Source organism: Sander lucioperca, chromosome 14, assembly GCF_008315115.2.
Source record: "Sander lucioperca isolate FBNREF2018 chromosome 14, SLUC_FBN_1.2, whole genome shotgun sequence".
Taxonomy (NCBI): Eukaryota; Metazoa; Chordata; class Actinopteri; order Perciformes; family Percidae; genus Sander; species Sander lucioperca.
The window spans coordinates 22,682,220-22,708,789 of record NC_050186.1 but is presented as its reverse complement, the minus strand read 5'-3'; the positions used below and the strand labels follow the sequence as shown (position 1 = coordinate 22,708,789).

The window sequence follows — 26,570 nt, the reverse complement described above, 5'->3', positions numbered from 1 at the left end:
TTCGGCAAGCTTACCTATGCTAAAATATACAATGACTGAGGAAGCCTAGTGACGAGTCCATAGCAACCAGTGTTGTATTTGTTATTTCCCAGTGTCCTTTGTTGAATGGTCTCAATGTTTTATTGTTTTGTGTCATGTGAATACTAGTTTACTAGATGAGTAACTTAGTATTTGAAGTAATGCAGTAATACAGTGTGCATTTAGTTTCCATGCTCATTGTGTTTCCACAACAATGTTAGTGAGTAAATCTACTAAAATGGCCGCCATAACAGTCGAGTGTGATGCGTAAGATAGCAGGGTAGTCACATATGCGTAAAAGCTGCCAGCGCAAATACGAAGATCAATAAATTGTTGGGGAGGGTCATCCCATTTTTCCATATAATTTTGGAGGGTCATCCAAAATGTATTGCTGGTGAAGACCTGCGTGAAGCTAGCCCCCCATGTCATCCAAAAACTATTAAAAACACTGCTATTCGTTTGTGCTACGTTTGTGCCGTAAAAATTATCGTTTGTGCTGATAAGGGTTTCAAGTAATTCAACTTTACATTTTCTGGCCAGTGACATCACCCATTAATGTCCAAATCTCCCCAAAATGGTCTCAATTGTTTGTGCTACGTTTGTGCTGATTTGTGCCGTTAAAAGAAACATTTGTGCTACTTCGGTTTTTACGTTATCAATTTGTTACACGGCTACTATTTGCGCTGCAAAGGCTTCTGACACCAGCCATCACTCCCATGAACAGTACTATGCAAGCGCGGGATTTGTGACACTGTATGGAAATGACCTGGCTCTCATGAAAACTCCTTAAAGTTTGCTGGAGATTAAAACACAGGTGTTCAAAATCCAACAATAGCGGCTTGCTTCTTCTGAGCTGAGAATTGGAAGTCAAGGTCATGTTTTTTATACAGTGTTACAAATTAGTCAGGAGCCGGCTGGAGCCAGAAGATCTGGACCGGATCCAAAGTGATGAGGGCACCACCAGGGATGGGACAGAAATGGATAAATAGACAGTATCTTAACTTAGCAGCACCTGATGCCAGGGGAAATGCTGTCGGTCCGTAAGGAGATAGACTTTGCCTTGTATCAGATCCATGTACATGTATTTGTATTCTGCAATGTCATTCACTAAACTTGTTATTAACTTTAACTGGACGAATCTTGGTCTTGATTTGATTCCTGAGTTTTATTTCTTTGATCTACCAGTAAACGAACACAGTATACAATAGTGACCAAAGAATTGGAGTCAGATCAAGTCTGGCCTTTTTAGGGCCAGACCGGACAAATTGGTCACATTTTAGATCGAAATCCTTCACTAACTATGGCCAGTGATAACTTTTGGAACGAACTGCCCTTTCCTTCTGGCTCTAACATCACAATAACTTCTATAATCGTTGGATTTCGGTTTAGTTTTTTTGACAGGCTTAAGTGTTCATGACCACATTAAGCCTTTTCACGTTAAGCGTAGAATGTCCCGTTAATGGGAGTGATGGCTGGTGTCAGAAGCCTTTGCAGCGCAAATAGTAGCCGTGTAACAAATAAGCATAATAACTTAAAAAACATAGTAGCACAAATGTTTTTTTTTTAACAGCACAAATCAGTACAAACATAGCATAAACGATTGAGAACATTTTGGGGAGATTTGGACATTAATGGGGGGCTGGGTGATGTCACTGGCCAGAAAATGTAAAGTTGAATTACTTAAAACCCTTTACAGCACAAACGATAATTTTTACGGCACAAACGTAGCACAAACGAATAGCAGTGTTTTTAATAGTTTTTGGATGACATGGGGGGCTAGCTTCACGCAGGTCTGGTGAAGGGAGGGTCAGGTCTATTTTGATTAAAGATCCCAAAACTCCTCCGGTGGCTCCTGAAATAAATAACGAACAGTCCCTAACTGAATTGACAGTGACGTACTCTGATGCTAGAGTCATTTTTTGCCACATATTTTATTCCTAATAAAACATAACTTTTTATTAAGTTGTCTGATAATTCCATAATCAGCAACCATGCTAGCCATTCAAGCTTAATGTTTTTCATGTACAGGTAAGAAAAAATACTGATACTGTGCTGTTCTGTTCTGAAGCAAGAATGATTGATGTTTGATAAAAGTACTCCAGGATAGATACTGGTGCCTGTCCACTATTCAGCCATAATCCATCTGCTCTGGAGAATCATACAGATCCACAAAAAGTCCAGAGAGCTGGATGAATAAACAGAGAAGGATATGTCCAGGCATGCACGCTTTATGCTTTCTAAGAAGTGTCTGGCTCTGGCTCTCACTATCGATGACTCACTGTCACACACTATTACACTTCCTCACTCCGAAGGCAGACATCAACCCCCTCCAACCCTTTTGCCCTGATACACACACAAACAGAGAGACACTTCACAGACACACTTTATGAAGGCAACAGACACTCTACAGCTTGGGAATCAATGTCACATTACATTGCATTCAGGGTATTTCAGAGGTTAATCCTTCATAGCTGTTGGCAGCTGTTTTTTGTTTTGTTTTGTTTTTTACACATGGAGCAGTTTGACACAGGCGCTACTTTGGGGTACACATCAATACAGATTATTTTGACTGAAAATCAAAAAAGGAGCTAACATACAGTACCATGACAATGACCTTGAAAGGAGCAAAGGAAAATAATTGAGTAGAAAGGGAATGACCAGAATAGGGCTGTTAATCTTTTGGCAAGAGTCGATTAGATTCAATTCCGATTATAATTCTTTGGGTCAGGATTTGATTAAAAATCGATTCTCGATTCAAAACGATTCCTGATTAAAAATCGATTCTCGATTCAATATACAGGCGTGCCAATTTCAGTTACTAGTTTCAAGTTATTTATTGCCAGATGCATAACAATTACAGAAGCAGTTGTCACCAAATATCTTGGGTCTCAGGCTCCCTCCAACAATGCTAATTAAAGTTGTATAAAACAGAAAATCACAAGTAGAAAAACTAAATGAGAATCTAAGACATAAAATAGTGCAACTTTCAATATAGGGATAGGCGCAAAGGCAAATCTAAGATGAAAGGTAACATTTATTCATGTTAAACTTGCATTGACTAGGTAAACAAAATATATTTGATCTGCAACTGTGTCAAAATGAGCACGCTCAAAGTAATGTGCTGTGTGCTTTTTGCCAGTCAAAGGAGCCTATATGCATTTTTTTATAGAAGCGGTCTCCCCTCTTCTGTCACATATCTCTCTAACCCAAGTGGGGGAGCAGTTCCGCTAACGTTGATGTAAATATGCAAATAAATCAGAGAATGCACAGGCAGTTTAGTGATATAAAATTGTGAATCCTGTTTGTCTGATACCCCGACAAGACAAAGTTGAGTATTATTAGTAGTAAAATGAGTACTACAACACTGACAGGGGGTTATCAAGCCGGAAGTGCTCACAGGCTGAGACTGTAAATAAAGACGCAGGAAGCAGAGGGCTAAGGGCAAGGCTAAAGCTAACTCCTTATCGGCTATTACTACGGACCATTTTCCTCGCCAATGAACGGTCTCTAGCGAAAATAGTGGATGAACTGCGGCTGTGTATCACCACCAATAAACGGTAAATGGACTGCAACATCATGATTCTCACGGAAACAACATGGTAAGAACAGCGGCATTCCCGATGGCGCTATTATGCTAAATGGACGCTAACGTTACCCAGTCCGGTCTCATTGTTCATAATGAGTCATTCATTGGAGTTTTATGGTAGCCGGCATTCGCAATGTTGCATTGCTGCCACCTTGTGGAACTAGTCCATTAGTCTAATATTAGGCAATATCTAGGTTATTTTGTAGGAGGGAAAATCTTTACAAAAATCTAACTTTTGGAAGTTGAGAATCCATTCAGAATCTTAGAAGATAGGAATTGCAATTTTTACATGAATCGATTTAGAATCGAGCCAATTGGTTAACCAGAGTGCTGAAGACTTTCAATTCAATTTTATTTATAGTATCAAATCATAACAACAGTTATCTCGAGACACTTTACAGATAGAGTAGGTCTAGACCACACTCTGTAGTTTAAGAAGCCCCAACTATTACAGTGGTTGCCTCAAGAGCAAGCATTAGTAGTAGCTATTGCGACAGTGGCAAGGAAAAACTCCCTTTTTTGTTAGGAAGAAACCTCGGACAGACCCAGACTCTTTGTAGGCGGTGTCTGACGGCACCGGTTGGGGGTGTGGTGAATGGTGGCAATAATAGTCAGAATAGACTTGGTGGGTTCTGGGAGAATGTGACTTAAAACAGCTTGTACATGATGGCACTTATGCATCACAGGAAAGTGTCTACAAATATAGGGTGACCAGACGTCCCGGTTTGACTGGGACAGTCCCGATTCTGAGTTGCGTGTCCGGAGTCCCCGACAAAAGCCTGTCGGGACGCTAAAATGTCCCGGTTTACACCAACCACTATGAAATTGTCCCGGTTGTCAGCGATTACATAGCCAACGTGGTCTTATTATAGCCCGATCATTAACTAAACCAATGTAGAAAGACTAATAAAGCGTCCAGCGTATGATTTTAACAAAGTGTTTGTGTGTCAGTCAATCGTAGCGGTCTGCGACTGCATAATCTGTGCAGCCAGCGTTACAATGTATATGTGTAAACATTGTCGCAATGCCTCTTCTTATCTGTTTATCTGTTATCTTATTCGTTTTAACCAGTCCCTCCAGGTCTGCTGGAAAGTCAGCGGATGAGTGCTGGGTGGAAATGTTCGTGCATTTCAAAAGCAGGGAGATTCCGTTCAAAAATGTAGGTCTCCTTTGTCAGTTCGCCGTGTGTCTACCGGGCACAAATGCTCCCGTTGAGCAGATCTTTTCGCTCATGAACAACACATGGACTGACGAGAGGAACCATATGACAATTCCCACCTTAAAGGCACTACTCGTCACACGGGCCAATTTTACTGACACCTGTGCGCAATTGCACAGTAGGCTTTCAGCCACCAAATTGATTCTTGATCAAATTCACTCTAACAAATATACGGAATGAATGTTTCTAATAGGGACGCTATCTGCTCTATCAAATGAGATTACATTTGTGTGTGTGTATTGTTGGTTAGAATAACACTGGTAACACTACGTAAGGGTACATGAATTATCATGAATTCATGCATGAATTAATTGATGTAGGCCTATGTATTATTATGCATTATGTAATTAATGATTTATGTATTACTGCATTTCTTAATATCCTATGTATCATCAGGAATTGATGTGTTCATTGTCATTCGTGACCTCATACATGAACAACACAACTAAAGCATTAGGTACGTGGGCACATCATTATGAATTGTGATTTATTAAGCATGATCATGATTATTTATTTTTTGCAAAAAAATGTGGTCATCACTGCGCGAATTCTGATTTGAACCCACCTTACCTAATGCTTTAGTTGATGTGTTGTTCATGCATGAGGTCGTGAATGAGAGGCTATGAACTCATGTCAATTCCTGATGATTCATAGGATATAAAGGAATGAAGTAATGCACAAATCATGAATTCATTCATGCATGAATTCATAATTCATGTACCCTTACCGTAAAGTGTTACCATAACTTTAGTTCAAGCCTGTGGCAGCAGTTCCAAATAATTTGTTTAGTGCCATGCAATGAAAAATATCTTTTCACAAAGTTTTTCACAAGTTCAGTGGGTGCATTTTCCAAAGGAATGCTTTAATTCTGAAAAATAAAGATGGTCCCACATAAAACTCAATGTCTTTTAATATTATATTTCTTAGATATGTAGGCTACATATGAAGAAAATTCATTAATATTAACTGAGATACCTCATTATGTTGTGAGCAGTAGGCCTACGTGTGCTGTTGGCAAAATTGTGTCTAATCTGTCTTTGTCTATGTCTGACCTGGGCTGGCACATGTTCACGTTAAAAAGCATGTGCGTGCACGAGCACTATGGTCACGCGCAAAGTGTCACGGTTTTAGTTCTGGGAAATCACCCTATACAAATATGTTCCTTTAAATTTTGTGTTATGCATTTTTCAACAATTACATGTATTTGGGGTGGCCTCTAGCTCACCCAGTAAGAGCGTTCACCCCATGTTGGCTGAGTCCTGCAGCGGCGCGGGTTTGAATTCGACCCACTGCCCTTTGCTGCGTGTCATCCCCCATCTTTCTCCCCCTTTCATGCCTATCCACTGTCTCTATGTAATAAAGGAAAAAGCCCCAAAAATAGTCTTTAAAAAAACAAAAACAATTACGCGTATTGTGTTCATACTGTTTAGTTATCCTAGCTCTCTGTATTGAATAATGTTGAGCCGACAAACCATACGTGGCATCACATAAACCAGTAAGGCCTGACACTGTAAGAGGCTTGTAATACTATCTTGGACCTAAACATACAGACACACAAGGCCTGAAATTAACACCCAACCATGCGCCAAATGCAGGTGAATTTTGCCATTGGCGGGTGAAACTGTCGATCTACCTGCCACGTTGGGGGGTAGCCAATGAGAATTGAGTAATTCATTAGTTGGTTTTTGCCACTGTTGTTCTTTCACATTTCAACCAAGTCCGCAATTTCTTTGGTTTGAGCTAAAAAAAAAAAAAAGTGGCGGCACATTACTGCGGTAAAGAGGCCGGCTGAAACAAGCAACCAACAAAAAGAAGACACTTTAAAACCAAGTGAACAGTGAGCAACAATGACAAGGTTCGTAAATAGGGTTGGGTATCGAGAACCGATTCCTACTTGCAATCGTTTCATAAATTACGATTCCAGTGGAATCGTTTCTTTATTGGAATCGTTTAGAATCGTTTGGAGGATTAGGTTTCAAATCTGATCATGGGTTAAAAATTTAACATGCGCAAGTTTTGGTTTCCGAAGCGGCCAGACGCTTGTTGTGTTGCAGCCTTGGAGCACAGTAAGCAGCGCTCTAGTGTGGCTTTATTTTACGTTGAAAAAGCCCTGTAAAACTGCAACCCACCACTGAATCAAAATAAAACGTTCCTCTTATTTGTGAAATAAGCATGTGACCCGTTTCAACTCCACCCCTCAAAGAATCGGAATTGAGAATCGATAAGAACCGGAATCGAAAGGAAGAATCACAATTGGAATCAGAATCGTTAAAATCCAAACGATGCCTAACCCTATTCGTAAATGGTACAAATATATATTCGACGAGTCACTAATTATATTGATTTCGTTAATAACTTGACAGCACTTAAAAGTGTATTCTTAAGAAGTTGCATGTGCATTTCCTGTATTTTACCTTTATGGGGTAATGACACAAATAAATATTGGCTGGTAAAAAACCTGTGTGGCTAGTGGATTTTAAAATGTACCTGCCACACTGACTGGTGGCCAAAGAAGTTAACTTCAGGCCCTGGACACACATATGCTTGCTCTTAAGACTTATTTGAGTAAATCCATACATATTTACACACAAGCAAACATTTTGTACATTTCACATTCAACTGCAAATGCACATGAAGAGTATTATTTTGTAAGTGCACCTCCATGTGCACATACAAATCTAGAGGAATGTGTATTCACATAGAGCTAAACACCCCCCCCCCACACACACACACACACACACACACACACACACACACACACACACGCACATTCCCACACACATATGTTAACAAACATACACATCCTGGTCCTTTCACTTCCATTCATGCACACTGCTGTTTTCAATAAACCCAGAATCCTTCCTTGTGAATGTCACTAACCACATGCAATTCTCCTAACTATCTTGGGTGGTTTCCACCTCACCCAACCTCTCTTACCCCCTCCCTGAATCCATATCCATGTGTGGTTTTGCCTTTTCTTTTTCATTCTTGCTTTTTTCCTCCAGCCATATTTCTCCAGGGCATAGAGTAGTAAAGATTTATGAGAGGTAGTCTGGCTCTCTCTGATCACGCCAGTGTTCCCTGTTCAAGTAGTGTGAGGACACAGAAAGTCCTTAGATAACAGGTGCCGTATGCATGAATGCACGAGTGCATACACACTAATCTTCCAATATAAGGGTGTTATGCCAATAGTTAATTTGCCAATGCTTTAGTTTCAAATATCTTAAAGTGAGTAGGTAGTTTGCTAGAAAGTAAAGTACGTAACTGCTGGACACTTATGCACCATCACAGCAGGAAATGGCAGCTGTAATATCCAGTGAGAAACTGGCACAAGCAGAGTTAACAGGGACTGGGGAGCCGCAACAAACAGGGACCCCTTCCAAGAGGGAAACTAGAGTAGAGTTTACACACACAGCATGTTAGACAAGCCCAGACTTGCCTCTGGTACATACACTATAGCCAGTGTGAAGGCAAGATTCAGTGACTTCTGTAGAGCACACACACACACACACACACACACACACACACACACACACACACACGCACACACACACACACACACACACACACACACACGCAAGCACACACGCACACACACACACACACATTCAGACAAAGTCATACAATCAGAGATAAAGATTTTCTCTCTCTTAATTCAATTGTAACATGTATTTAAAGTGACTATATGTAACTTTTTAATGTTTCTAAAGCTCTGACATTTTTCATACAATGGTCTTAAATGACCAATAACAGCAAATTAGACTAACAGTGAAAAGAACACAATTATTATATAGTTTTTAGTAAAGCCTGGTTCACACGGGACGATTTTAAAATTGTCGGCCGATTTTCCAATCCTGAGAGACCCCACACACGGTGATAAAAAATCACGGATCTAACAGTTTTGGTCGTACAGTGTGTGGTGCGCAGCACACGGCAAAATCAACACATCACACACGAACCGATCTGACTCCCGAGCATTCCCAGGTCAGACGGGAAATCTCGCAAAATCCCTCGAGATCAAACGTGACTTCAGAGTTAACAATCATGGCGGACAAAGAGGATGCAGTGGCGATAGTTTGTAGTTTGTTTTTAACCAAAAAAACGTTATCAAAAGAAAAGGCGATGGTCAAAGAAGTGGAGACAACGCGAGCATGGACTAGCTATACTTATCTCCGACGTCCACCAGACTTTCTGGTGCGCCGTGCCGCCGGCTGTTTTGATTTTGTTTCCCAGTGCTTTCCTCGCCGACTCGTCACCTCGCTTTCCGATTGGCTACACGCCACAGTCCACAGGCTGCGTGCTCGTTTGTCCCCCCGGGGGACACCACACACGAGGAGAAATCAGGCCAAAACAATCCAACATGTTGGATATCCCCGATTTGAGATCGGAGTGGTCCCGACGTCCTTCCGAGCAGACGAGAGCAGTCTTAACACCCCACACACGGCAGGAATATCTGATCAGATTATTTTACCATAATCGGAGCATCCTTAAGATTGTCGGAAGGGGTGAATCGGGGTTAAAATCGGCCTAATTATCCTGCCGTGTGAACCAGGCTTAAGGCATCTGCCTGGGTCCGATTTTTCCCCGCAAAGTCACAGAATTATTTGTGGCAGGTAGACGGCGCTACAGTAACAAATTATGATGGGTCACAGATTTCTTATTAACACCGGAAAAGCCTGTGTTAGTGTATGCCAGCGGAGCCAGGTAAAAGGAAGCAGGAGATGTCTTTATATAGGCCTAATTGTATTTTAATGTTATTTTAGAAGTTATCTGTTGTAGTTGGCTGATACTGGGCTGACCTTAAATTACGCCACCCTTCCACTGACCCTTCCATTTTACTCCGTGTTTGTGTTGGCTTACTATTTTATTTTCCCTTGTCCCCCTGTAACGTTACTTGTGTAAAGCATCCCTGGGTTTCATGAAATGCGCTATATTAATCTAAAGGCCGTTTTACGATTGTGCGCAAACTCCACGCCGTAGCTATGCCATCGCTCCTACGCCGTCGTGACCCTTTTGGAGTTCATCGTCAGGGTTGAACGTGTTTCTTTGCATCGCGGTGCATTTCACCACCAGAACGCTAGAGGGTGTGTGGTTTCTGGAGGGTCAATCGCGAAACTCTTTGTTTACTTGTGCGTTGGTGTGTGCCTCGAGCCGGCATGTGTGTGTGCGTGGGGAGTGGGTGATAGAGCGAGGGAGAAAGTGAGCCCACCAAGCCCCGGCCGAGCGACGTGCGTGGCCGCGACATGTTGTTACGTATTTCGAGTGGTGCACATCAGGCTACGGCGTAGGGTCCGGCGTAGACACAGAGTGGTCTGCGGGGGTACGCCGTCGATTCTACGCAAGACCATAAAACAGCCTTAAATTATTATTATGTTGGTTGCTACAACAATCTCTTAATGCTTTGGCTCGTAACACAGTGACAGTGATACCCGGTTTAGCTCAAGAGACATCCAAAGTAGTCTAAGTTACCATATGCAACACTTAAATTGCAACAATGCATCTGTAACTTAAGCAAAACATTTATTGCGACTATATGACCTCCCGGTAGCGCTAACTCGGTAATATACATTGGGCAATACAGCACCGTAAAGAAAAGACCTTTACGAAAGCAGGTGTGGTAAAAACACTACCGCTTTTAAAAAAAAAATCAACAAAAACTGAAAGTTACATATACAGTAGCCACTTTAAAGTGTGTACAGGATGCATCTCAGTTGCTAGCTCTAGTTCTAGGTAGTGCCCAACTTGTAGTGTTTAAAGTTGCTCCACACTTTAACATTATTTGGTTTACTTAAGATACATTTGTTAAATTCATGGGTTAGTCCTCGTCATGGAAGCTTTTTCTCTTGTCAAAGTTAAACATATTAATATATAACATATTAATCATTTTTAGAAGCGGTTTTCTCAGACTGTTAACTGTGACTGTAGCCTATCTCTTGGTCACTTGACAAATGATTATCTGCAGTCAGAATGTGAGGAGACGCTCTTTACTTGATTACCACTTTTTACAAATATATTTCCTCTGTGGAACATTAACATGAGCCAATAGGTTAAAGGAGAATTTTGGCTGATTTTTACCTGAATCTTGATCGCTAGATGTCACAGAGTACTGTCAATAGGAAAAAAAAACGACCAAAGTCGGTGCTAGCAAACGGTTTCTTCACAATGTCTGAGTTGAAAACGCATCTTGTTGTCAAGGTCAAGGAGTCTTTAGTATCCCTGAGGGGCAATTCGTTGTGCAGCAGTAGAATGCAACATAAACAACACATAAGCTATACAAACAACAGACACTATCAATAAAGGACAAAAATAAATACATACTACACAGAAGTCCACATCTCACATTTAATTATTAACAAAGCCTATTGTAGCAGCTACAAAAGAGTTTTTGTGTCTGTTTGTCCTGCATTTAGGCAGACAGAATCTGCAGCCAGACGGCAACAACATAAAGTAGCTGTTCAGGGGGTGGCTTATATCAGCCAGGACTGACTGGGCCTTCTTCAGGGTCTTTGTCAGTCAGTCAGAGAGTTGTGGGAAATTTTGCCACACACTTTAATTATGTGTGGCAGCCTGTTTTTGTTTTTAAGAGTGAGGGACCCAAACCAGCTCACAAAGGCAAAAGAAAGAATAGTTTCAATAAAACAACAATAAAACATCCTCATAAAAGCTAATCGACATTAAAATTGTGAAGTTTACGATAAAACATGCGTTGGTGTGATTTTTCACAGACAGCGTCAACTTGTGGCTCGAAGGTGATATAATACCAAGGTATTTGTATTGCTTCACCACTTCGATCGTTAATAAGGGTAGGAGAGAGGGTGGGGGGGATTCTTCCTAAAGTCAATCAGCATTTCTTTAGTTTTTGCCGCGTTAATGTTCATAAAAGACGACTTGCACCACTCTGTAAAATCATTTAAAGTAGCGCCATACTCAGGGTCGTTGTGCATGTCACGTAAGGGCCCTGTTCATGTTGCACATACATTTTAATTGCATTTTGTGTCTGTTAAGAGGCACAAAGGCACTCTTTAGAAAATGCCCCCACAACATACACACAGGCAGATGCATAATATACAAAGTATGCTTGATCCTGCCACTGCCAGAACCAGAGTGATCAGAGGTGCACAGATGGGACAACAACTATATTTATAACTAAAATACCTCATCCCTAATGCCTTTCCCTGTATAGTTCTAAATCCCTCTAAACTGAAATTTAAAAAAAACAGGGGAATTACAGCTATGACATGAGCTTTAACCTTGGTTTTGAGCCTGAGCCCTCATATGGGAATTGTGGTACCATACAGCATCGTCCATTGGGGAGTGACCTCCTTGAACCTTCCATGTTGTCCCACGGCCCAAGTGTCATGAATCCAGTGAGTCAGTCACCAACATTTTTGCATGCCAGAGTATTGACTCAGAAAATCAACAAAAGGAAAATCTCAAATCATGTTATCATACTGTAAACTGTAGATGAAAGGTGGATGCGGCTTTGCTTTTATATAATAAATTTGCTAAGTAGAAACAGCTCATTATACGGTAATTCTTTAGTCAGTGAAACTGACTAAACACAGATTCAGTGCAGAGTGAAGGATGAGGAAGAAAACATATGCTTTTATTATGATAAGCATCTGAAAGTGTACACTTGAGCCACATCTGTCCAATTTGTAAACCAACAACCACCATACAGTGACAGCGTTGACTGTGATGAAACCTAACAACCACTAAATATAGTATATAGTATTGTACTGTACCTTCAGCCTCTCGTGGGGACCAGTGTCCAGAAGGGGCACACGGTCGTGGGGAGGAGGAGTTGGTGGCATACTGCAGTAGAACTCTCCCCTCAGTGCATTTATCACACACTGATCCCACTTCTCTAGGAAACCAAGAGACAGGCACAGCAACCAACTTAGATACAGCCCAAATGCACATAATTTATACAGTATACACTAATGGCAATAAGGTAAATTGTGTGACAAATGATGAGAGTTTAAAAAGATTTGGTGCTAATTATTTTTTTACCTTATACCTTTTAGGTGTTTTAGTCTGTAAAATAATTTAACGTTAAATTACACTACTTGTTATATTAACCCATACAATAATCAATAATGTAATAAATCTCTATCAACTTTATTACCATACACACATTTGGCAACCTATGTAGCTCATTTCACCTGTCGTAAAAGTGTCCAGAAATCGGTGGAAACCATTCCAGGGTGATGGAATTATGATGCTGCTCAACCACTTGGGGTGACATTGGCACTGGAGGAGGTTTAGAGGCAGGTTGCCAGGTCTGGTAGATGAGATCCAGGTAGCAGTGCATCCTAGCAACCTGGTTCAGCGTGAAGGAGTCTGTACAGGCATCATCTGCAGGTAACAGAGGTAGGTGGTCAGTGTGAGGACTAAGGATTGGATTTTCGATTGATCAGTGACAGGTAAAGGAAGTAGGCATTAAACAATTCCAATGGTCTAGATCCCATGAATAAAATAAACCAGCAGTTCGTCTTTAGCAGTATCTTTTTTCCCACTTTACTATGACAACAAAAAATGTTGCACAGGATGCGCTGTGTTTTTCCCATGAAATGTGCCTGCTAAATTCCACACCTGTCTTAGTATGCACACAGACCCAACACATTTCATTACAGTGATCTCTGTGTGTCAGTTTCATGTGAGAAGTATAACTGTAACGTTTTGCCCGGGTAAGTAGCAAAACACATCTCACCTGCATAACTCATGTAGTTGTTAAACGGTGTGTGTGTGAAATGCCGACAGCCGCAGGTTTCGTTGCCCGGTTCAGGATCATGGCAGCCTTTGTATTTGGGAGTGGGGTTGGTGTCCGCACACAGATCTCCAGTCTCCATTGAGGGCTCAGTCTCTAAACATGCATCATTACACGACTCGATCTCTGATATACCTCGAAATACGTGATAAAGCCCAAGACTGTGACCGATCTCATGGACCATTGTATCAGTGTGACCAAATGTACCATAGAAGGAAGGATTCAGCACAATTCCCCCTGAGAAAATGAAGAAGAAGACACATATACACATTATGTAAATACTGCACACAACACAAAAGCCCTATTCCAGTGTAAAGTAATCGTGGAACTGGAGAAACATTCCAACAATGCATTACTAATGGGTCTCCCCAGCTTCATTGTCACCTTTTTTCCCAGTTAGAGCTGTGATTAGGAGAGAAACTGCTTGGGGCTTGAAATGTAATCACTCAAAATCTAGGCTGCCAAAGAGGGGATGTGTTTGCATGTGAGTGTGCATGCATGCATGCATGTTGTTTGTATTCTACCCAAATGTGTGAGGGCCTCTTTGTCCCAGGGCCAAGTGGCAACCCCTGCCAGATCTTCATCAGAAGAATTGGCAAAGAAGACATTCAGGTGAGTCGAGCCATCCAAATGCAAAATCTCTTTCAGCTCTTTGACATCCAAATAGGCTCTGGAAGATAAAAAGCAAGAAAAAGAGAGTATTTTACATTACGTTAATAGCTTTGCAATGAGGATAGTCTCATCCAAGTGAATGCAGATTTCATCAAGGCAAAGTTTTACAAATGACAACGGTGTTACTAGCCAAAAAGAGCTTACGCAGTGTTATCTTTCAGGAAGACGGAGCTCAGAATTAGGTCCCTGTTGAATTTAAATTTTTTCTTTAAAGTGTATTGGCAATTGCATGGCCCTTAAACCAAACAGAATGAAAGTTAAATTGGAATATTTGAACCTGTGAGGTTGAAACCAATTGTAAGTTTAACTAATATGCCCAAATATATAAAGACTTTTAATATAACTTCTCTTCTTGCTCTGCCTAAGAGTGCCTGAAGTACGTTTTCACATGGACATGACCAACAGATTAAAGGTAATTTTGTCCAGAAGTCCTGGCACAGTGATTGTGCACCTGCAGTGCGATTATGAATGATGTCAGGTTAAAGAACTGGGAATCAGGCTGGTATCAATTGTGACCAATAAATCATATTGTTTCATTGCAGTCCTTCTTCACTTACAATACACTTGTGTAATAAAAAAGGGGGATTACAGACCACGTTGTTGATGCTGTCTAGGAAGTCCCAGAGGCAAATAAACATTGCAATACCCCAAATATGGTCATATAGCGCTTTTAGAGTTTTCTCATTTGTAGAGACACAAAATGCCAAGCCGCAATGTTTTTGTGTCCATGATGATTTATGTTGGAATATAGTAAATCATGCAATAACCAGTACAAAACTTTTTTTTCCATTATTGTTTTTCTCTCTTTGACCATACGCTTGAGTGAGCTTTTTGACATACAGTAAGAGATGTCACATAAGTACCAAAACAGGTGCTGGTGGGAATAAATCCACTTTACCAGTGGGACTAAAAATAGTTTTGAAAATTTGTGTGACATTGCTTAATGTTTTTTATGGTCTTACAGGCTGCACTGCTGAGTGAAATTAACAGTGAATGACTATCTTATCCATATGATATTTGATATTACGTATTCAAATCTTCACACTAGCTTTAAACATGCAGAATAATGTATTACTATATATGAATTATCATATATATACTATATATGAGGAGGTGCTAGCATGACCATATAATAAAGCTACTGTATGTGTCCATACAGCAACGCTGGTTTATTTTTTTTCCTTTATTTAGGTTGCATCTATAGCATAAAATGTGTAAAACAATATTACAAAAAAACATTTTTTGATAGCCTGATAGATCTGCCTCATTCATTCAAGTCAGCCGGACACTTCAGTTAGTTGTTCAGGTATTCTGATGTCTCCCCATGAGATCATATTTTGTCTCGACCCTGGGGTTACTAACAGCGGCACTAATGACTGCAATCATTCCAAACAATGAGATATCTTTCCAACAGTGAAACTGTCATTCATTTTATGAACACATGAAATACGTTCATGCCTGGCTAGTGGTCCTAGCAAACAGCATCAACAAGCTCAGTCCTCTTTGAAGAGTCAATAAATTGCATTTGCTGAAGTGATAGTTTATTCCTTTTCTTTGTTTTTAAAAGGCTCTGAAAATAGATAAGAAAACAGGAGTTTATCAGAAACAAAACATGGCACAGGTGGTACTATCACAAATTAGATCCACTGGATGTTTTGACCTAGTTTGTGTGACAAACTTGCCCACCTTTATTTTGTACTCTTATTTTATATGTGCTTAGATCATAAAATTAAGTGTGATAGCGCTGACGCTAAAACAACCATCCTTTACTGCACCTGACCCTAAACAGCAGGGAGAGTTTCCTCCCAGCAAAAGAGTAAACTAAGTGATTTCAATGTTCCTCTTCTTTGGTTTAATGTGCTCTAATTTGTAAAATAACACACTGTCATCTGCTGTTGGCATCTTTTTGTGAATGGCACCCTGTGTCTTTGATAGTTGATAAATTATGGCATTGTAAAAAAAATAGATTGCATACAATAATAGAGCCTGGTTGGTCATGGGTCTGAGTTGCTACTGCTATCTTGCAAGGTTGATTTGCACCGATACTGCATGATCACATATTTTTAACCTGAACTCCACATCTGTTTTAAAACCTTATGGTACATTTGAAAGGCATTTTAAAAAAAGTCTTGTCAATAGTGCAATGTTTCAATTTCATCAATTCCATATATCACAAACACAAAAGATCCTGTCTGTAAACGTTTGTAATCATTTGAGTCAATCCAGACCTAAGTTATAATACCAACCTTTAAACGTACATAAAATTTAATTTTGTGCTACATTATTTTGAGTACATATCATGCTTTGTTGTTTTTTAAAGTGCACATCACATTTTTCCAACTTAACTGAACTCAGGTAAATATAAGGATAAAAGAAAAAATGTCAAAGACTCGTGCCTTTGTGAAGTGCAAAATCCTGGAGTGTGCTATTTATATTTACTCTCCCAGTCAACAGCTGACTTGAAATAAAAGTATATTTACACTATGTTTTGATTTGTTGTAAAGTTATACGGTGGTGCACAGTTCCACTGGACAAAGATGCTTGATCTGATTTAGATTTATTTTGATTACAAGCTAAGGGGGTGGGGGTTATCACCGACTTTAAAGCCTACACACTGCTGAAATTTCACTATTGTGCCTATTGTCTTTCAACTTTTTTTCTGAAAAACTGCATTCAGCAAGACTCGCTGACATGCAACACGATTTATGATTAATGGCCCTGTGATAACAACAGTGATATCCACAAAAATAGCAGCTCAATGTTGAAGGAATAACATTTGACATCTTGGGATGGGAAATTATAGTGGAGCATTTGGTTGCCAAAAGAAGTGCAACTGCCCGAGTAGTACCACTGTAGGTTCAGTATTAAGGTAGTTTCTTTTTATTGGCTAGTTTTAATTCAACGTATAATATATTTAGTTTTTATAAGATCATTAGACCATTTTATTTGATGTCGAGGCTACAAAGTTGAAATACATTATTAGACCTGCATAATCTATTTGATACTCTCGCTTGTCGCTTTTTTTCTTCTATTCATTAAATAAGCCCTTAAAATATGTTCTTTTTCCTATTTTGGTTAATAATTATATGTTTTAAAAGTAAAAGTCAGCATAAAATATTAAAATGTGAGTGTAAAATCAAACATTCTCAAGCAAGTTAATCGCGTACATTCAATGGAGCCTAAAGGAAGCAATTTAAAAGTCAGTTACACTGGTGTTCTGGAAGACTTTACATCAGTGAGCTAATTCTTGTGACGCAACAAACCTGCTAAGGTTACCACCAATGCACATTTCATACGCTGCTACACAAAATGTTTCATAACATCTTTACAACCGTATGTTGGACAAGTCTCTCTGCCTCAAATCACAAGTTGAATAAGGAGCTGCTTAGTGAAGAAGCAGTGCTCCCTCAAAACAGACTTTCTGGATAAAGGGTTCAGTGTAGCAAATGCTTTCTTCAAGTCTATGCGAGACCAACTGGGGGCACTCACTGAGGCCAGGTCTAAGGAGAGAGAGTGAGAGAGAACAGATGATATTAGGTCCCTCTTCCTAATAATTCCAGGAATTTCATTATTTCCTTAGAAAATATTTGTCCAGAGTTTTTGGACATGCGTGAGGCGGGGAGGGGAAGGGTCAGAGAGGTTTGATGCTGAAATGATTGAGTCAGCAATGAATAAGAGCAGCAGTTTTATTGTAGGGTCAGAACCTAACTAATCTGAGTTCAATTATTGTAATGCTCTAGGCCCTGTTACAAAAACACAAATGTGTATCACATGCTGGATTGATATAGGGAGGGACTTTCAGAGCAAAAGCAGACAGTCTTAGAATACATACGTGTGTGCATGTTTTTGATTTCAGACGCTGGTAAAGAAAATCAAAAAGCTTTAAATCAAGCTTTACTAAATTCAAGCGTCACTGCAGGGCATCTGTTGTAGGGAGATCCAGGGGTTCGCCGGGCAGCTCAAACTGCTGTGTTACTGCTTTTATATCTGATACATATTAAATGGGGGATTATGACCTCATCCATTTACACCCATATATAATACATATAAGCCCATAAATTTGCCTTGTATACAGTACATATGTCTGGGGCAGCATAGTGTGAAAACTGGGGTGAGCTGGCATGGCAATGACAGTCTCACGGCCAAGAACACTTTTTTTTTTAAATTGGAGGGGGCCCTCAGCTCCTCTGTCATCGAGTCTGTCAACACCGCAGCCCCTAAACCCATCATTCATCTCTGCCTTTATTACTATACTTGCACTCTCATCTTTAACCTTCCAACTTACTCCGCTGATTATTTTTTCCCTTCCAAGGAAGACACATGCATAGAAACTGTATCAACGCTCAGATTCCAGAGATCCTGCCATTACTGCTCGTTGCTGAGAGAAGAGTTTGAAAAAGCAGGATTTGGAGACATATAGAATGGACAATATGACAGACCGAATGCTCCCTAGTTCTCCCAGTTCCTATCTGAAGTAGGGGCTCTTAATAGGCAATGCCTTCATTGACTTTTGAACCGTAATGACTCCACCAAGGCACTATCAACTACATTTCCTGGTGTGGAATATTTTCAAAAACAACACCTACAGTATCTGGCTACATATTACCTCATCATAGTCAGATGCAACTACCCTGCCTGCCTGGTTAAGACCCTCCTTACTCCACTTTCCCCCCAGTCCCCAAAGAAAGACGTCAATCAGCCCCAATGCGAGCACAGGTGAAACCTAGGCAACAGGTGCTTTTAAGTGTGCTATGGCTTTAAAGGGGAAGTGCAAACTCCTGGTATTTACACCCAAGCACTCCATTATGTTTTATGGGATGGGGGCTTAAGGTTTAAGCCCCAAGTCAACGGCCTAGGAGATTAGCTTCCCACTCTGAGCTAGAATACAGCAGGGAAAGAGAGAGAAGGACAGAGAAAGTGTGGTCCATCCATTAACCTGCCACAGTGAGAGGTATTGACTCAGGAGGGGGAAAGAGGCCAAGGGAAAACAGATGACCTATTAGCCTCTGATAAAGCCAGGCCAGAACTTCATTTCCCAAAAACATATGGTTCTAATATCCACCTTGCAAAGTTTGTGTATCCATCTTGCTTTAGTTTTGGAGGTGTTTCCAAAAAACATTTTAATTTCAGTTGCTCGCAAAAAACTTCTGAATCTGATGAGTTCTGATATTATGGGATTGATCTTCTGTCTAGTTGCCCGTATATTACATTGATCTTTCTTTGACAGTCAAACCCACACATCAGCTTCTCAAACAACCAGTGCCATTTGTTTATTGCATTTCTGCAAACATAATGTAAATTCAGTGTATACATTTACAGCCCCAATTTCAGATGTCCCTAGCTCCACACATAAGAATGTTCAGCCTTAAAATAAATGCTGTCAGATAACATTAAATACCACCAAAACCATAAGAAGTGTCAAAACCAAGTGCTGTGAAAACAATGCAAAATATTTCCCTCAACCAAATGTGGAGGGAGGGAGAGGGGAGGTTATTATCAATGGTATTTTCAGAGGAGAGACTGTTGCAGGACCACAGAGCTGCCTGTGTCCTGTGTTAGCCAGATTTTTGAAAATACTACATGTAAGTGGTACCAGGCGCAAACCCTGCAAGAATAAATGCAGGACTTCACAACCACTGTTCCTCTGCATACGCAGTACATTGTTAATCCAGAATTCCATAATTAAGAAGGAATGTCAAACTGTTTGTAGTGCAGCTCTCTGCAAGTCTCTCCAGACATACCATAATCAAGGCAAAATAAGCAACCACTTGGGGAGATAATATCTATTTCTTTAGACTGATAATTCTCTTGTTCTTGTTCTGTCTCTCTTTCTCTCTCTTGCAGCTATCCTTCCTTTCACAAGCCCATCTTTCAAACGCCCCCAGGGAGGTTTGAACATTGCAGCGGCAAGCGTTTTGCCAATGGCTGATGTCTAAATGAAGTAGTTTGCCTGCCACTTGATGAATGAGCTTCTAATGATGACTAAGCTGGAAGGGATTTGATGGGAATTGAGAGATGGAAGCAACGACAAACCCACCTGCTTTTCCCCTCTGATGTTGTTAATTAGATGTCATTATTTAGCTATTTTGCGGTCATTTCAAAACAACAGGATAGTGCCAAACAGACAATGCTTCCAGCTTAACTGTGATTGAAAACAGCCCGGTTTCTTTGATTCATGCTATCAGAAAGACCCAAACAATCCCACACATAAGGTCTGGTAGTTGTTCTCCCTTTCGCTTGTTCCCACATGACAGTGGCAAAAAATCCTGACAAACATCTGAATTTCAGTCATTTTTGTCTCTTTTTCTGGCGTAACCATAAAGACCCCCTGCATTGTCCACAAAAATGTCTCCGTCTACTGTGTTGAGTTTCAGTGTACCAAGAAACAAACAATCCTGCTATTGGAGGTCTGGCACAAACCTTATTACAGCAAATTCCAGAGATTTATTCTGTCCTTGCCAGCTTTTACTCATCATCTACAAGCCACAATGGCATTACCACAAAAACAAAAAAATTGCATTTATGAAGGCCTCTGTATTATCCTAAAGTAGCCGCATGAAACCACATAATCTCTTGCTTGACGTACAGTACACCTAGGAGAGTCTGTAAAACTGTTATTCATGTGCAAGTGAAGTAAACTTTCTTCACTGTTTTTCCTGGAAACATTCTTTCAGGCACCCACGTTTAGGGACCCATACCTTTCTCCCCAGGAAACATGTCTTTCAGTGGTTTCCTGGAGAGAGTGGTATGTCTTTAAAATGATTTCCATTGCTACAAGCAAAAAAACATACTGGACTCTCTTTTCTGACCTCTAATTGCCCTTCCACTCTGTTTAGAATGTCACTCTTTCCAAACCAACTCCTTTCTCCAATCAAGCCCGCTTAATTAGGACCATTGGGTATAAGAGACAGAGTAGAAAAAGGTGGGGAGAGTTGTTGAAAAATGTATACAAAAATGAGTGGTCTGGCCTGCACATTTGCTACTTGGAAAGTAATCCGTTTGCGTTTGTTTTGCCCTGCTTAAGTGTGGATCACTGATTGAACCAGGCCAAGGCTAGATTGGACTAGCTGCTCCCAGAGGATTTCCCAGGCCACACATGCTGGGAGTTATGTTACACTCAGCCTCAGTCAAAATGGTCAGGAAACAGTAGGACTAGACATTAAAAACCTCTCTTCAGGGGCACATGTATGGAAAGATTTGTTGTTTGATTTACTGGAGGCCATGGTGTGGAGTTGGTTTCCCAAAATTATTCAATCATATCAACCAAAAAAATGTATAAAATTAAGCAAGGAATGCTGTGGTTGGATACAGCTTTTTAGGGAATTTAAGTATTTTGTTTAATAAACAACTAGCAAGGAGGATTACCAGTGCTACAAACATGGTAACATGCAAAATGTGAGAGTGATCTTACTTGTGTGGAGACGAGCGGTTGAAACATGTTTTGGTCACATCAGTCACATTGGGGTTGCAGCAGTCGCCAAGGTCATAGAAGAAGTTCTCCCAGTTACATTCAGGGTCACATACCCCATTCCCCTGCTTGTGCTCAGGGCAACGGCTCCGATGCCCAGACATGCAATCACCTGCATCGAACCCTGTCAGTGGATGGTTGCATTCTGGGTCACATGCATCATCGCCAACTTTGCTGATATCACAGTTAGCTAGAATCAAACGGCTTCGAAGGGAAGAATTGGACACGTTGTGAATGCTAAGCTCCCAGGTGATGTTGTAGGGACTAAAGGCATCATTTAGCTGCTGGTGCTGCAGGCTGATCTGGTGGTCTGATACAGTTGGCCTCATCCGTGCATCGTCCCAAACATTTATGACACGATATCGTACTTTCTTGGGCCGACGGAAGGTCCAAAGATTGTTGTAGTTTTTGATGACCTCAACATTGTCGCATACAGTTTGACCACAAGTTGGAGGGTCCAGCGTTGTGTCTAATAATCCCTCAGAAATAACAACTCCACCACCACCCACAAACCCTAATCGTCCACCTACCCCCTGCTCAGGCTGAGGAAAGCTACCATCTTTTACAGTCAGCCACTTCCGACCTGGGTGCTCGAATGTTTCACGTATGACCAGCTGAGGTAGATCTTGGGGGTCCTCGTGGCCCTGCATATCCCTGATAATCTGCCTCTGCCCTCTGGCCTGCCTCCATAAGCCCACCCTCTCCACTGCCCCCCTGTAATTATGATTCAGTGCATTCCCCCCAATCATCAGCACTTTGCACTTTTTGGTCAAATGGCTGAAGACATCGCCCGATTGCTCCCGACTGACGCCGACTTGGGCGCCATTGACAAAGAGCTTCATGTACACGCCATCATATGTGACGGCCACATGTGCCCATTGGTTGGGTACATAGCGAGCGTTGGAGTGGATGGAGGTCACTTTGTGGGCACGGTCAGTTTTAAGGGAGAAGAAGAAGCGGGGGTCACGATTCCCGTGTTCACTAACCGCCTGGATGCCAAGCAGCCAGCCTCGATCACTGGAGGCGTAGAAACATTTGTCGTACAGGCCTGGAGAAAGAATGAAAAAAGTCTGTTAATAAGTGCATGCCTTTATTTCCAGATGTGAATGTGGACGTGACCTTAAGAGAAGCAGCAATAATAAAAAGCATTGTTCATCGGTCACCTGTAAGAGAGCTGACATTTTAAATTCACATCTTCTCTTTTCAATAATATTTTGCAACATCCACAAGCCACATGCATATGATCCTTAATGCTAATTTATTTCAGTATTTGTTGGTCAATATGCCACATCTATATGAACACTCTATAGATCGTTCTAAAATATACTGAAAAAATGTAGTTAGGGAGCAAATGTATAAATATGATATACATTTTTATATAAATGCGTATTGCCCTGGAAATTGGGTTGAAGTGCATGTTTAGCTAAGGGAGACCCCATGGAAATCTCTCTGTATAGGCTTCTCGTGAACACTGAGCACATTTAAAGTCATTCGTGTGAATGTCCTTTGCCAGTGGGGTAGCCAGAAAAGGCTAGTTTTCTGCTATGGCCTTGTTTTTGTAGAGGTACCAAAACACCTTTTTCCTGTTTCACTTGGACCGTATATGTCAGATTCAGCATGGTAATGTGTTTTCACTTCTTAGGGGATCTCTGAATGTTAACTGTTTGTTTGTTTAGGGCTTGTTGAGGTACGTGTAACACACACACACAAGTTCATGTCTGTGCATGTGTGTTTTTTTAATGCATGTTCGTGACTATGTGTATACAGTATATCTATACGGTCCAGTCAAAGTGTGCAAAGATTCCAAAGCACCTTGTAGTGCCTCACAAGGTCCAACTCAGCATGTGAAAGTGTGTTAGCAGGTGATTCTGGGGAGAGAGCAGGATTCCATTCTTGTCACAAGAATACACTCCTGGGAATTGCTAACATCAGGGTAGCACTTCTAACTGGTAATTATATCTATTCACGAAGAGATAATTAATATGTGACCTGCACACCTAGCCCATATAGGTATTGAGTCATTTGGCAAAATGGTGATTGCACGGACTCTAACTTCGACCTGCTTCTAATTAGATGCACACTCCAGTATGTATTCATTAACTTGGTATTTCAATCGACAAATGTTCAAAGAGCAAAGGTTAGGTTCAGCGTCAAGGTCAGTCCTTTGGACCTTTGATGACATTTTCAGGCTTTCCCCTACACTGAAAGGAAAAAGCCTTCCATCTGTCAGCTAGTGGACTCAAGGCTAAAAGGTGTGCTAAAATGCTTGTAGGGCTTCTAGTGTAAACAGCTGTCATAATTCTGCCATGCTCAATTAATCTAACACACTACACTTTTCCAGACCCTGCACTGCAACTCTGGCTCACACAAACGCACCTACACACACATATGCATATACTTATATGGACATGCATATATACATTCTCATGAAATAAATACACACACTCCCATACACACAGGCAAACGAAAAGCTCAAGTACACATTTGTGTATTCTCAGAAACACACACATGAAGGGATTTGCATGTGCACACGCAACGGTAAAAAGCTTTTTCTGTCAGGTTCAAAGGCAACCTTCCTCGCACTTGCCATTTGTCTTTTTCCAGGAAAAACACACTCAGGAAAAAGAAAAAGTAAAAAAAACACACATACACACTCAAAGGAAAATGTCACAAGGACTTGATAAAAAGCAGGGAGGAAGGGAACAATGAGGACTCCGTTTACTTTCGAGCTGTTCAGGCTCTGAAAGGTGAAAGAAAGGCACTTTTCATGGTCATATGAAAGTGATCGCCAAAGCAATTTCCCCAAAGAGACAATGGAAAATTCCATTAATATTTTAAAAACAAACTCAACGAACATAACAAGGATATTGATTATAAAAATGTCATCACACCACTTGAAAACACTTGAGTTTAAACATTTGACTTGGCTGTCAAGTTTCCCTCTGAATGAATTCAACTCAATGCTGGGTTTAATGAGTCATAAACAATCTACCAATAGTAAAACATGTTTTTGAACATCAGATAACATAAATTAACACCACTTTTTCTGCACTGTTACTTATACTGTGACACTGTCCTCACACAAAACCTTCCCATTAAAGGAGAATTCCGTCGCAAAACAGATGTGTACCCACTCTGTTGCTCTCTGGGACATGTTTTCATGCTAATCGAATGTGTTTGTAGCTTGAAAGACGCTAGCGCGGACCGCTGATTAGCTTACAATGCTAGTATTCGTGGCACAGGGAAAGTAAAAACAAATTGCTATTTATACCACTAAAAAGGCTCAAAATAGCACCAAACTTCAACGGTAGCATAATGAGGGTCCCTAAATGTTAACCGAAGCATTGAGAACATTGTAAGTGTACAGACAGTTTATTGAACAAAGAGCTGCGGGAGCTCCGTGAAAGGGCTACGAGAGAGAGAGCTATGCCGCAACAGAGCCTCATACTTCGGGAAACTGGTGGTGTACCTGCGCACATTGTGAAGCTATGGCCACCGAACAGGAGTGTCTGTGTTGCACGGAGTGGGACCTGTTGTATCGCAACACCCAAGAGACGCAGTGTTTTGTACAGTCTGAAGATTCCCCCTCTCTGATAAACAGGGCTGTACTTGAAACTTTTTTCCACGTTGCGAAAATAAATTGGAGATGGTGACCCAGACCGGAGGGACCAGATGGACAGTTATCCACTGAGTAAGTACACTAGACAAGTTATGCAGAGTGCGATTATTTCAGATATATTGAGCAAATTGCTTTTGATTTTAGTTTGCATCACCAGCTGTAAGTTATGACTGGTTTTCAAGATGGCAGCGGCAGGTAAACATGAACGCGAGTGTCTTTATAATTTATCTTTCCAATAAACTGTCTGTACACTTACAAAGTTCTCAATGCTTCGGTTAACATGTAGGGACCCTCACTATGCTACCGTTGAAGTGTGGTGATATTTTGAGCCTTTTTAGTGGTATAAATAGCGATTTGTTTTTACTTTCCCTGTGCCCCGAATACTAGCGTTGTAAGCTAATCAGCGGTCCGCGCTAGCGTCTTTCAAGCTACAAACACATTCGATTAGCATGAAAACATGTCCCAGAGAACAACAGAGTGGGTACACATCTGTTATTAACCCCTAGGTTCGTTTTGCGCCGGAATTGTCCTTTAAATTACATTAACATTAATCAAAATGTAATCTTTCCAAACAGTCATTAAATCACAGTAAGGCACAGTGCATGACCATGATAATGATTCAAACTAATAAGTCTGTGAAGATGTTTCTAGTTGAAGTAATGATTGCTGAGTATAAGCGTTGCACTCAGGGCTCAACCCCTCTTCAAACTCTAACTTGCTAGGTTATTAGTCATGATCTCAAAGTTATTCATCTTCCTTAGTCTCCCAGTTACATTTGATTATGATAAAACAGGAAGAGGATACAATTTTCAAGTTTCCATGAAATACAGACCAGCAAAGTAAAATTTGTTTTTGAACACATTTTTGCGTGTATCATCACACTATGACTGCACCAAAACATGTCTGTTATTGCAGCGATTATCTGCTAACGTCTGCGTATAATTGCCCCCAGCAGGTCATGGAAGAGAGCCTCCATTCCTTGTGTGATTTATTTTTCTCTTCCTTTGATGCGGGACAACCCAACATGACCCGGATACAGGGGCTAATAGGGCACAACAAAGTTTGCATAACATTTGGACACAGAACTTGATGTTCTGATTGTGTGATTGTGTGTGTGTACTTCAGATAGGAACTGTGTGTGTGTGTGTGTGTGTGTATGTGTATGTGTATTTGTGTGTGTGTGTGTGTGTGTGTGTGTGTGTGTGTGTGTGTGTGTGT

At 40.7% G+C, this 26,570-nt stretch overlaps 1 protein-coding gene across 2 annotated transcripts in view; it reads right to left on the bottom strand.

Moving 5' to 3' along the window:
- The window catches only part of pappaa (pregnancy-associated plasma protein A, pappalysin 1a), a 101,749-nt gene that overhangs the window by 71,332 nt on the left and 3,847 nt on the right, over nt 1–26,570 (bottom strand). For both annotated transcript variants that reach the window (XM_031277960.2, XM_031277961.2), the window contains exons 2-6: nt 21,677–22,781; nt 14,118–14,263; nt 13,537–13,830; nt 12,989–13,181; nt 12,569–12,690 (exon numbers count right to left, since the gene is read on the bottom strand). In XM_031277960.2, the coding sequence (XP_031133820.1) occupies nt 12,569–12,690; nt 12,989–13,181; nt 13,537–13,830; nt 14,118–14,263; nt 21,677–22,781 (1,860 nt within the window). The remainder of the gene's footprint in view (nt 1–12,568; nt 12,691–12,988; nt 13,182–13,536; nt 13,831–14,117; nt 14,264–21,676; nt 22,782–26,570) is intronic.